Source organism: Pholcus phalangioides, unplaced genomic scaffold, assembly GCF_987345545.1.
Source record: "Pholcus phalangioides strain wild (caught in Gottingen) unplaced genomic scaffold, Ppha-v1.0 ptg000012l_1, whole genome shotgun sequence".
NCBI classification, from domain to species: domain Eukaryota; kingdom Metazoa; phylum Arthropoda; class Arachnida; order Araneae; family Pholcidae; genus Pholcus; species Pholcus phalangioides.
The window spans coordinates 15,597,257-15,611,454 of NW_028301605.1; the positions used below are offsets into that span (position 1 = coordinate 15,597,257).

Here is a 14,198-nt window from a genome sequence, read left to right on the forward strand (position 1 = left end):
AAAAAAAATACGTATTACATTTTAACGAAATCGTTTTCCGATTAGCATAAATCCTAAGTCCTAATGATCTCAATCATCGCTAGTAAAGGTCAAGAAGGTGAGCTGATTCAGGGTCCAAGCAGTTCACGTAGAAGGGGGAAAAAAGCAAAGAAAAATATTCATAACGATGAGATGAGAGCTTGCTTGAAAGAAGAAAAACAAAAAGGTCGAAAAGAAAGGGTTGAAAGTAGGTCACAATTAAACTACGGAATGATTAAGATCAAGGCAAGACTATATACACATACGCAGCTCAATAAGAGAACAGTTGTTCATCATAACAATAAGCATACCGCTCTGCCTTCCATCATTTCTATGCGTTTAACGATGCAAGAACCACCACAAAAATTAATAAACTTAATTTCCTTGAAGGTAAATGCAAATAAGGAAATTTAAAATTAAAAATCAGTGATGTTAAATTACAATTCGGCCGAATAATAACGCTGAATTGAAATGATTATAGCTTCATTTTATATGAACTAAAATACTGCGAACAAATGAGGGAGAATAGCCCTGGCGCGCAGCAGAACTAAATTTGAGTTGTGTGGCTCAAAACAATGCCTAGCCCAAACACAAACAAATATATCGGGGAGGATTCAAAATTTTAGCTTTAGCGGTTCTCCTGACCTCCATAAATCCGCAGGTGCTTCCCAATGCTCAATTTATACAAAAATAGTACTTGAAAACTTATCACTGAGAAGTTCTGAAAATTCGAAAGTTCTCACGCCTTTCTCTGAAAATTGGATGCCTAACGTGGAAAGCACGCAGGGGTGTCTCAAGGAAAAATCTCTATCCGTGCGGGACCTATTTTTGGCACCTCATGACATGACCACGTTTTTTGGTCGACAGTTTTTTTTTCGCCCTTCCAACTTGGATTTGGTGTTGCCATGACGGTATCACCGAAAGCACACCTCGCAATTTGATAAAATGTAAGAGTGAATGCTGCTGTTACCGAGGGATTCAACAGCACGATATCTATACTTTTCAAAATTTTCCTACCAGAATTATTTCATTAGTTTATTCGGTAAACAGGTATAACGATGAGATGGGATGATTGAAACAACGCAACATTTCACGACGATGTGCAAGATATTCTTTCGTGCCTCAAGGTAAAAAATCAACCGATACGAGCAAAATTAAGGATATGAAATTTGAATTTGACTGCGAGCGAGGGTAAGCGAGAAAAAAAATATGTGAACGTGGTCAGGAAGACTCATCACTCATAATGAAACGCATATATTAAATATTTTCTTGGGATATACGTATGTATTGAATACACAGGCAAGAGAGGACACCTACTCTGTCCCCACCATCAAGAGGAAATCGATGAGAGCGACGCCGACGCACGCTATGGAATGACGTGTTTCACGGACCTTCTTTTTTCCCATATATATCATCTAAAAAAACATTTTTTTCTCCCTCTCTAAATTATTTATCGATTCTCACAAACAGAAAAAAAAAGGCACGAACAACACAACAACGGAAGGCAAAATAAAGTGATGTTTCCTAGGAAAAATAATAATAATGAACAAGAGAAGGAAAAAAAATATATTACGTTTAAGTATCAGGCCGGAAATCGGTAGTCACGCCCCTAAACATTATTTTATTTTTTATTGTTGTTGCACCAAACACAACCACAAATATCTACCCAGCTAGTTCCTCATTCAAGGTCGCAAAGCAATATATTGGCCACTGGGTCATTAGAATAAGGAATATATATCAATATATATTGATATTCAATTAATTCCGCGATTGCTTTTGGTGGCATTTCCAAGAGTAGCATATTTGTATAACCAATAAATCATCATTGTTTCAGGAGCTTTTTTTTTTTTTTTTGCAGTGGTATCATTCTGGAATGATTTTCTTCAGTATTTTTCCTGAAACAAGTCCTAACCAAGGGCACATATAAACGTTAACAATAAATAAACACCACTTTGAATGAAAAAAAGGGGGCATGAAACTTTAGCAAAGATGGGCACATAGATAAACCTTAAGCAATGTAATTCTTTACTTGACCTGGCATGTTGAAAAAAGGTTCTGCTGAGTGATCCGTTAACCCTTTTCGCAACACTACAGAAATCACTAAACCTCCTGTACAATGCTATATCTTAAAGCAGTAAATGGGGTTTTTCCCAATTTCGGGCATTTGCCCAGCTCTGACAAACTTTTAAAGTAGCCTATCATTCAATCCAGTAACTGTTTGGTATATATGCAAAATCTGACGACGATCAGTCAAGAGTTGTAGATTTGTATAGAGAACACAGACAGAAAATTAATTTTATAGAAATAGGCTACTGTACTGTAATTGCTGGACATTATTGACAGGTTAAGATCTGTATCAAGTGGATTTTGTTTGACTCAGCACACATTGTGAGACACCAACATACTTCCTAAATGTGCCAGCAGATCTGTCATTCAAACTTCAGTGGCAATTCCAATATTGAAGAAATTCATAACATTTAAATAAATTTTTGTTCATGCATATTATCCATACAATTATAAAATAGTTATAACATGCATGACTGCCATCATTGTTTAAATGTTTGTGGTTATGACCTCATTTTACTCGAGTTGCAGTAAGCTCTTTCTATAACCACCATTAAAAAACAAAATTATTCAGAGACTAACCCTGATGAATCTCTACTCCCAGAATTATATATACAAATGCAATGACTTTACTGTTAAAATCAGGAGAAAAATAATTGAAGATAAGCTTTCAATAATCGGTTCATAAAACATGTCTGGAATAAAAAGCATCATCCATCCATCAGAAAATTAGATACTTCAAGGAGTGAAATTAGCATTGTGGATGAAAAAAAAAACATCTTGTATGGTAATATATAGCAACCTCTCACATAAAATGACCAAAACGTATAAAAAAGCATTATAATGAGCATCTCAAGTCATGGCAGAGTTCCCAGCAAAATTTGCTTATTTCCCTGACTCTATACAAAGAATTATAATTCAAAACCTTAACTTTAAAAAAAAAAAAAATTTTCACAGAGCTCCCCCCACAGGAATGTTACTAACAATGTTGATCTCACAAGACTCTCAGTAAAACCTCTCTTTCACGGACACCAACAGGACAAAAATAATTATTGTAGCACACTGTTAATCAGGGGTTTGAAATGCATACTTTTATAATACAAGGGTAAATTATTATTTGGCCGTAAAAGAGGGATAACTGCATCTGGGGGGGGGGGGGGTCTGTTAAGCGCAGGATTGTCAAATTTGCTCCTCCGGGTAGATACCTCCCCCCCCCCCCCCCGGCTGGGTTTTTAGGCTTTTTAACCCAGGTTTTTGGGGGAGAATTGATTGTTTTTCAAAGAAAATGTGTTGCTTTCAGGTTTAAATTTTATTTCAAGGTTAATTTATGTATTCCAAAAATTGCTGCATAGTGAAATGTTTAGAAAATATATATTTTGAAGTATTTTTTAAAGATTTAATCAAAAGAATTTCTTGGAATCACACACTTTTTTTATATAATTCTAAGCATTTAGGTACAAGATTCACATATTAAAATGTTACAAGAAACCACAAACGGAAAATGTAACCATGAACTTAGATATGTAATATATGTATTATACCTGATAAGTAATATGTGATAAAAACATATCCAAAGAAATTATTGCTTATTTATAGCACACAATAATTTTTCACACACACACAAATCCTTGTATAAATAAATTGAAGCCTCTGTGAAGAAGTGAACCAATGTATGTAAACTGAATTTTCATTCAAAAAATATTTACATGTTCGCATTACTTTTTTTTACAAGTTTTATACAAGTACATGAGACTTTCATAATTGAAATATCAAGATACAAAAATAACATTATCTCATGGCGAAAAGTAAATAACTTAATGGGATTCTTGCATTGAACATTGGTACAAACACCTTCAAGTGAAACAGAACAAAAAGTATAGTTTTTCTCCAAAACTAAGACCTAACCAGAAAATATAAGCCTTAAGCTTGATTTTTCAAGGTGCTCATAATATAAGCCCGACCCTGAAAATTTACCTGTTAAAATCGTCAGCCAGATGAAGGCATTCCATATGTCTGTTGCTATACATGATAGGTTGTCTCGTATAAAGTGATATTAATATACAATAACGTTATTGACATTTGTATTTAATGATAATTCAAGTTATTCTGTAGTTTTAAGTCCCCAAAAATGGCTAATTAGGACAAGTGGGAAACAACTCCAGAGTAATGAATCCTCAGAATGACTGCTATCTCCTCTTAACCAGATCATTTTTTTAATTATTACTGCTGTTTTTAAAATATTTCGGAATTTAATTTAATGAAGCAGGGATATTCTTTAACAGTGAGAAATTAAAGAAAAAGAGAAGCATGTGACTTTAGCTCTTGAAAGTTTGGGTTCGATTTACAAAAAAAAAACTATGGTTCTGGTTATAGCTAAAGGTTTTATTTTTGACGAATCATGACAATTTTTGATAAATTTTCTGCAGGGTTTGAAAAATTTGGAGAAATAAAATTCTGGCACCATCCTGATTTTAGAATTTTCATTAACCAAATTCATTTATTTTACCACAACAATCTTCTTGCTACAGTTCTAGATACAGCTCAAGGTTCAGATACATTCATACCCACAAACGCACCCACTTTTTCATAAAATTATGAAAAAGTGGGTGTGTTTGTGTGTATGAACAATTATTCCCTTATTGTATGGTCATTTTCTTGATCAAATACATAGTTTAACATGCGCTAAAAATGTATATTTAGGCATAATATAAGATGTGTACCAGGGTTTAAGCTACGGTCGCATTTTTTGCAAAATGCGAAAGAAAATCGTAGAATGCGAAAGAAGTAGTAGCCACTTTTGCAAAAATACATACAGGAGGTACGAAACGAGTAGACATCCAACCATCAATCATTACATTAGCATTGTAGCATTTTGCTAAAGCTTTTCCCTCCATTTTTGCTTTTTTGCGAAAGGAATTTTTTATCTAGCTTAAACCCTGATGTGTACATAAAGGATGTACATACATGTTTAAATTAGATATTTTGAGGCTGTGGGGAAAAAGGGAATTTAATTTTCCTACCACACACACATTTTGCCTAAAAACCCACCCAGGCTGTAAGTCATAGTTCCCCAACCTTTTTTTGTCCCATCACCCCCTTCTTCAGAAATTTTTTTCTCCCATTGCCCCCAACGCAATCTAATCAATAGGATCCTATGTTATACCAGTAGCTTCTACCGCCCCCAGAACATTCTATTGCCCACGTTGAGAATCACTGGTGTAAGTGAACAATTATTCCCTTATTGTATGGTCAATTTTATAAATCAAATACATAGTTTAATATGCATCAAAAATGTATATTCAGACATGATGTACATACATGTTTAAATTAGATAGTTTGAGATTGTGGAAAAAGGAAATTCAATTTTTCCCATTTTGCCCAAAAAAACTCAGGGTTTTTTACAACTCCGGTTAAGAGGGGTTTCACTGTATGTCCATATTTCCCTGTGTGTGTAGGTGACCTTTGCCAAATATTTTAAATTTTCCCTGGTCATTTTTTATTTCCCAGACTTCCCAAGTAGCCAGGAATCTTGCATAGAATGAGACACATTAATATAAAAATCCTAGCAATGCTACACTTATATTTTCAAACTTATACATGATTTTTGTTTCATCAAGGATAAATATTTAACAATTGTATTATAGTGTGAATTTGCCTGTGTGACAAGCAATCCTTAATCTATGTTTGTGATTTCTTGCACATTCGACTTGGAATTTATTCAAACTCTTAGAATTTCATTCCCTTCAATGATTTAGAAAATCAAATGAACTTAATTATCACATCAACTTGATTTCTGACGCAAACATATATATATATACAAGAATCAAATGCAACTTACAGCTCATCCCTCTGTCGCTGAGATAAGACCATTTTCATAGTTTATCACCAAGATGTTATAAGTCGACTTCTAAGAGGATTTATTCCAAAAGTTCCTATACAAATGTAATCCACTGGCAACGAATGCACAACACAACAGATGACGACGACGACACAAAGATTAGGTTTCCATTTTTTTTTTAAGAAAAAGATCCTAAAAAACGAGAAAATTTATGAGTATACATATATACATAAAAGAAATATTTTACATGCCTATATCGATCATCAATTTGTCTATCCTTCAAGGGGATGGAACACCTGGGAATTTTCAGATGATGACCTTACGTTTATATTTAATAACTGCATTCAGGAACTGCATATAGAGTGGAGCACGTATGAAACAGATTACCAAGAGACTAAAATACTATTCCGTATTAGACAGATTCCCATTTTATGAAAGGTGCACATGAAAGCACTAATCATCAATGAGACTATCTTTTCATTTTGTTCAAGACCTATTTACATCTCAGACAGGTTTCACTGTATAAGTACATCATGGCTTGGAAAATTTCGGGTGCCCGGTTGTCATGGCTATTAAAAAATTGGTATCGGCACCTAGAAATGTCTGTGTGTGATTATACAGTAAGTGTCTCGATAATCCAAGGTGAATGGGGGAACACCTCCGATTACTAAAAACTCAGATTATACAAAAAAAAACCAAAAAAACAATATAGAAATCAACTTTCAGGTGGGGGATTTAGACCCATGTATTCATACTCTCACCCGACTTGTTCTTAATTCATGATAAATTAGATCTGCCAAGACTCATGACTACTTTGTAAGAAAACATGACAGGGGGGTTCCACCGGGAAAGTTTGCCCGGGAGACCTGATATAATTTTTTTACACTAAAAATTTACTATAGAGGAACCTGTGAAAACTTTTGACCTATGGGATCCCACCGAGAACTCCCAGTCCAAGAGATCAAGACTGCTTAAAACAGAAATTACTCACATTCGCTGAAACAGAATGAAATAGAAATATGCATTCTTGGCAAAGTGAAGATGATGTTGTGGCAGTATACTCTTTCTCCCATGCACACTTTCATTTTTCTAGCTAGGTTTCAGAAGGAATTTGGAAAACATTCTAGCATCTCCGATTATCTGGAACCTTGAACTATCAAGACACTACTGTACAGGCGATGATCATTATAGAGGGTATTGTTACGCATGATACCCTCTATAATGATCATCGCCTGTACAGTAGTGTGTCGATATAAAGGGCATCGTTACACATGATTTTTACTGTATTTACTACCAATATGGAAAGGAATCCTTAATTCCCAGTAAATTTAAGGGAAAAAATTGGGGCAATCATTCTCAAGGCTTCTGATATAAACTGAAATACTTCACCGCACATCAACTCGTCGACCATATAACAACACTGCTATTTACTGTCATTGAGGAATTGGGTTAGAAATGAAACCACCATCTTTCAGTGGTCGCCTTAAGCTCCACGGAGATATGGTACTTTCATTGCTGGCACATAATTTATTCATTTATTTGACGTGTCAAGCCCTAGTACAATAGCAACAGTGCTAAAAACAAAAATATCACTGGAACAGCTTATATAGTTTATACAAACACAAGAAACAAATGTCAAAAAAAAAATGATATACTTTCACACACACACACAGCTGGAGTTTTTACAAACCTATAATAACATCTGCCAGTTCCAACAAATTTCAAGAAAAGCTCTAGTAAAAATGACAGATACCAGGGCTGGACAAATGTATCCCCCCCCCTCCCCAAAATGCCCTCAATTAAAAATTTTTTCATCTGCAATGATGCAAGTGTCTCTACACCCCATGCGCGAAATTCCACCAAAAAGCTCTGTTAGCCAGTCATGGGCGGACTAGTCAGGGTGTATGCAGGATTGACCTTTGCAAAGAGGGCACAAGGAATTTCTTAGAGAATTTTCAGTTACAAACCTTCAAAAAGCATTTTAAACTAACAGAAATTAAGATAGTGTATAAAGGTGTTTCCTTCGAAATTGAAATTATTTTACTGCGATATTCAAAAAAAAAATTTTTTTTAATTTTGATCATCTTACACCCTGAAGCAGAATATGCACAAAAACTGTGACGCATGTTGCAGAACAATTTTAAGTGTTGAAAATGCTATCATAGGAATTTTTATCGCAAAACATTTCCAGTCAGCTGACGGCTTGTTGCACAACAATGAAAAACTACTTTGAGGATCTTGAGAGGAGGGAAGAAAAGGCCCCTGTGCCCTCCTTGCATATACTTTGCATCCTTGTGTAATCAACATATTTTGCTCAATATATAATATATTTTTATGGCCCTAATATTAAGCGGCCTGGTGCTGTCACGGCTCTCATAACCTGCTAGTGGGTCGAACAGACCAAGACTTGGAAGGCCCCTAGACTAGTCATATTTATGCTTCCTTTCACTACAGTAAATATATACAGATAAAAAGAAATAGCAAAAGGATTCGTCCAGGTTCCCAGGCATAAGCCAGATCAGCAGGGTGGCAACTACATACTTTGTCAGCTGGGGCAAGCACATTTTGGTGCCCTCATGTAATTCACAAGGAACAGTTAAAGGATGAATTCAGTGCCCCTCTAGCTCAGCCTCTGGGACACCAGATCCACCTGCCCCCCCCCCCCAAAATTGCAGCCCTCTATTCTATGTGAGAGCTATGGGTAAAACTACACCCCTTATACTTGCTCAAGGCTGTTCTATGAATCGGCTATGATTACAGAAGTAAGATGAACAATAACTTATGGATCTTTTTCCCCAATGCCAAAAGTGCAGAAAATTATAATTAGTGGTTTGACTGTTCTCAAATTTTTAATTAATGATGCATTACTTTACAATTTTTAAGTATTTTTCAAAATTTTAATTATTGTATTTAAACACTTTTGTATTGATATTTTTATGCAAATAAATCACTTTTTAAAAATTTTTGAAGGAAGTATAAGTCTAAAGGAAGTACAATATTGATTCTTGTCAAACTGCACCTGTTTTAAGTTACATGCTCGACTGGAAATGTAAATTTTTGAAGATTTGTGCAGCCTTGAGGCACAAAACAGGTGCAGCGCCCTCACAGTAATAACAATTGTGTAGAATAATTCACATAAAACCTTTTTTATTCTAGCCAAAGAAGGGATTTTTAACCTTCTTTCTGCTGTACACTGAAATCAACAGCATGATCAATTTTGCAACCAATGGGTCTTCTTAGTCACTGGGAGAATCCTTTTTTTTTTTTTATTGCCCTAATTTAAGGCTGACATATCCTGAATATTGGATTTTCCATTATCTCCAAGAGAGATCTGTCATGTCCAAAACATTTAAATTAAATTTTAGATAGGCCCTTGAAAATTTTTTTTGTGGGAACTCATGTTGCGGCAATTATAAGTGCAATAAATGTTTTCTTCCTCCTAGACAGGAATTTTAAATTTTCTTCCATGCAGCCTTCCAAACAAAACCAGCCAAATTTAAACTGCCAACCATCTTTTAACCACTTGCATCATGTATAATTAGTACTGTTATTTAGCGACTGAATTAATGACTTCTTTTAGAGAAATAATATTCTGTAACAAGAAAACTAGAAAAGTGAACAAGAACCTACAATATCTGATTTAAAAAGGACTGAACTTAATTGGGATAAGAAAAGCTCTGGATGTGAGTGACCATAGAGTTATAAAAAGTGTAAATTAAGGGGCTTTAAAGATGGAAAATGCCTTGGTTCAATATTTGTTTTATATCAATCTAAATGGCAACATTAACTGGGCCAATGCAGTTGAACCCTGATTTAATGAATCAGATAAAACCAACATTTTTATTGAATTTAATTGAGAAAATTTGTTATATCCGAAATGAGATAATACAAATGTACATACAAGGACTTATCTGAAAAAATCATTAAAACAAGGAATTAGTTAAATCAGAGTGTTACATGAAGGTCTAACTGTAATCCACAATGATGTCATTGTCTTCAAGTCTTGGAGGATTGTCAATAATTAATATGGCTTTTCTATCTAATTTTTCTGGTTTTAAAAATTCTAAAGCTAGGAAGGAATTTAGGGCAAAACCACTCCAATAACATTTCACATGGCATTCCAAGCTTTTTACTACAGCATAATGAAAGATATGCTTTGCTTTATGTAAAATCAGCACCCTCTCAGCTTGAGCATATCTTTGAATGTGCACGTATAATTTCAGTTATTTCAACCCAGAATATTAACTCTACGTTTCGGATAGGCAGTTAACATGCAGTTTTTATCAGCTTTTTTTAGTTAGTATTCTATAGTTAAAATATGGGAGGTTTCAATTTTACAAACTTGAAAAGGAAAATATAACACAGAAAGAACATTTATCATAGATTATTGCAGGAATTGACAAATGCTAGGTGCCTAGTCGCCATGGGGATTAAAAAATTAGTATGCAGCAGGACTTGACAAATTGAAAAAAGTTAGGAGCCTAAATAATTTTCTTAATGCTTTTCTTCTGGCCTTGATGACCATTTTCCCATGCTGGTGGGAATGCAAATTCTGAAAATTTAACATTATCTCTAGACTCTAATTTGCTCATCACACATAGAAAATTTTAGACACCAATGCAGATTTTTTTAGTTGAAATGGCAACCTGGCAACTGGGATTTGTAAAACCCTGGTATGCAGTACTGTGCGACAAAAGTTAAGGGGGGGGGGGGTGTCAATTTTTTGGGCACAATGTAGGAGTATGAACATCTCCCATGAGAAACTCCTTTTTTAATATCGTGGAATAAGGCTTGAATGTATTTTCCTGTTTATTAATGGAGATTTCCTGTTGACTGACAAAAAGTTTGGTCCTATGGGTTGCGTCTCAGCATTGAGAGGTTTCACTGTATTACATCTTTTAGGTTGAATTGGTCATGGGCAGGAAATTGAAGCATCTGGCTAAGTATGTTTACCAAGAAAACTAAGCATGGGGCTGGTTATAAGACAAAATTCTATTGATAACATTGATAATGGGTTACTAAGAAATTAGTATTGGTGCCTCAAATTTTTTACGTGATTACTAAATTGGAATCTGAAGACAATAGAAGATTTTTGGAACTTATATAAGCATATCTGTTAATACCAAAAGCAGTCATTATGTCATGGAAAAATCAAAAGAAATACATTTCTAACCTGTTTTGCATGAGGAAAAAAAAAATTTAGTGCCTAAAAACCATTTTGGCACCTAGAATTTTTTTGTAATTTGACAAGCCCTGATGAAGTCATGTATAAGTCTAGCTTTTTTTCAATCATGAATCATTCCAAAATTAGGGAGGAAGGTCTACATGCAACTTGAAGTAAAATTTTTAGCATCATTCTGGCATGAGTCCTCGGCTGCTAGAAATATTCTGTGGTAAAAATTATAATAATCTATTCCTATAATAATTTTCTAAACTTTTTTACTTTTCTTAAAATTCTTCCAGATTATTCTAAAACGTACGTCCGGTTTTTTTTTTTTGGCATATTCTGTTTTGGGTAATATACATAATTTACGGGTAAGATTTTAGGGAGTGAAAACTTTGGTCCACATTGTGGTTTTGGTAGTCGTCATTGGGGATGGGGGTCAACTTATACACACGACTACTTTACTGTACACCAACTCTGGTCATGTTGCATACAACGATTTACTATCAATTGAGTTAAGTCGGAAATGAAGGCGCCATCTAGAACGTCAAATACTTTTTTTAACCTAATGGATATGTTAAATAACAAAAAACTTACTTTTATGTAGAGATTAAAGTGTTTTATAATATTTTGTAACTGTTCTATAATAAAGTGTTAAAATATTTTGTGTGTGTGAATTGTAATTACTGAGTATAAAATATCTATTTTGATATTTTAAATTTTCTGATCTGCCCAAAATTTTATTTCATATTGAAAATTCTCACATACACTAATCAAATTCATTTATTTTTGCATAAAATTTTTTAGATGAGGTTGTATAAATCCAGATTTTAAAGAGTATTTTCAATGAAAGCAGAGCTGGCAGGACTACATATGCACAAAGCATTGTTTTGCATATTTAGATACAGCTTCAATTGGAAGCAACGCATTTTCACTGCACACCAAAATTATGAGCATTTGATTTGTATAAATGACATTCATTCAAAAGATTCAGAGTTGAAGTAAAAACGACGAATAATTGAGGTTTCGCGCCAAATAAACGAATTAGTTTAACATTAAAATGTGTAGACCAATTACGACCACACCCAAACGTCATACAAACATGAAAGTCGCACAATAAAGTGACGTATAAACAAGGTTCCACTGTACCTTATGAAAAATACTATACATCACGGGTGTACAATCTTTGGTCTGGGGTCCATTTGATCATTTTTGTCACACCACGGTCATTTTCTGCACATGAGGGCTAATTAGACCGGGACCTACAATTTATTGCCGAATCCGAACGGCAGCCTTGTTTTTTTATACTCATCGAGAGGTTGGTGTGCTAACCCCACGAAGGGGACTCCCTCAGGTAGCAATCTTTTTCTGCGGTCATATCACCGTCTCTGTTGTACCCCTGTGTCTGGAGTTTCTGACAAGGACAAACTGAGTATCGAACTCGCGACACCTTTAAACATCCTTTGGTACTTCAGATGAGTATATTATTGACCTGGGATACCACACCCCGCCTGGGGTCCAAATGTGGTTCGTTAAGGGGGTTCCATCCAGTCCGCGAAAAGTGTTATCAAGAACGTACCAACGTACTCAACACAAAAGTATATCAGTTTTCGGTTTACGAGCTGTATCCAGCCCAGACTGAAAAGGTTGTGCACCCCGGTTTACACCAACAAGGACTGATTCTGACCAAATCACCTAACCCAGATATCTATGGCTCACATGAGCCCATGTCATTATAAAAACCTTAACTATCCTCAAGGTCAACAATTGATAATGAAACGACCTCAAAATATAGCAAAACATTTCAAAGCAAGTCCATCAATGAATAAATAGAAGTATGATACACGTCCATGGAAATCAATCACGCCCCATTCATAATGATAAGCGATTAAGATCGTGGAAGAAATACAAACACAAAAAATCAATCAATTAACATAAAAAAACGCATACCAATAATTGAAAAACAATCAAACTGAATTAATATACGTAAATTTCCACGAGATATGATACGGATATAACCTTTGAATACCCCCAAATCGGTCGATTGATACAAAGCTGGTACATATGTTTGAAACGGGGATTTATATAATTAATTAATTCCCCAAATTAGGGAAATTTCAATTATTTGTTGACACTAAATATATTGTGACGCCATTGCACATACACACACGATGTTGCAGATGCATTGAGATGTGTTATGACGTTAGGAAAGCATATATAGGAGGGGGGAAAGAAAAGTGTGTGACGATGAAAGCTCATCACAATTTTATTATTGTTATTTCTGAGGTCATTTATTTTTCGAAAAACAGCCATTCTTACCTATCAATGCATTGCCTCGATGAAGCCTTTATAATATCCAATATATATAAATAAATAAATAAATAAAAACCAATCCCCTTGCACACTAAATAACAAGCACCCGTTTGTACACGAAGAATGCGGCGACGGGGGAGGGGGGAAACGTATACGAATGTGATTTAATTTGACGGAGGGTGTGAAGTAGAGCGCTAGCCCTACCAAACTAACTATCATCAAACGTTGTTTGCCTAAATCGCCGTTAGAAGACGCTGTAGTCAATCGAAAAAAGTGTGAGCTTTGTCGTCTGACGTAACATTCTCGGCTCTATGGTGCTCTGGTGTGAGTGACGTCCCGACGGTCTTGGTCGAGTTTTCACGTTGATTATTTTGTTTCGATTTTCAAACCATGAGTGGAGGTACGGTGGCAGAGGAGGGGAGAGGGGATCATGATTAGAGAAGAAATAGGAAAGAAATATAGAACTTTTGTATTTCTGCTCCATGGGCCCATGGCTCCCACAAGGGTGGTACTGACAGGGCTGCAGCCCTGGGACGAATCTCATAATTTTTTTGTTTCTGCACGTTATAAATTGAATATAGAGGGGGGGGGGCATTAAAAGTCTGGCCTGGGTGCCCTTCTCAAAGATTTAGAGGCCGTGGGGGGGAGCTTCGTGGATTCATGGACCCCCACAAGGATAAGGCTGACAAACCTCTAGCATAGGGCCCAGGAATAATTTCCATATACGTATATTTTTTGTTTTGTTTTCCTCACACTGGAAATTTACTATATTGAACATTAAATGACCAGACACACCCAGCT

At 35.2% G+C, this 14,198-nt stretch overlaps 1 protein-coding gene across 1 annotated transcript in view; it reads right to left on the reverse strand.

Annotated features, from left to right (window-relative positions):
* The window catches only part of Lis-1 (LisH and WD40 domain-containing Lis-1), a 64,382-nt gene extending 50,832 nt beyond the window's left edge, over positions 1–13,550 (reverse strand). Inside the window, exons 1-2 of the mRNA XM_089240261.1 lie at positions 13,404–13,550; positions 5,921–6,112 (exon numbers count right to left, since the gene is read on the reverse strand). Coding sequence (XP_089096387.1) covers positions 5,921–5,958 — 38 coding nt within the window. The 5' untranslated portion in view covers positions 5,959–6,112; positions 13,404–13,550. The remainder of the gene's footprint in view (positions 1–5,920; positions 6,113–13,403) is intronic.
* Between the last annotated feature and the right edge of the window lie 648 nt (positions 13,551–14,198).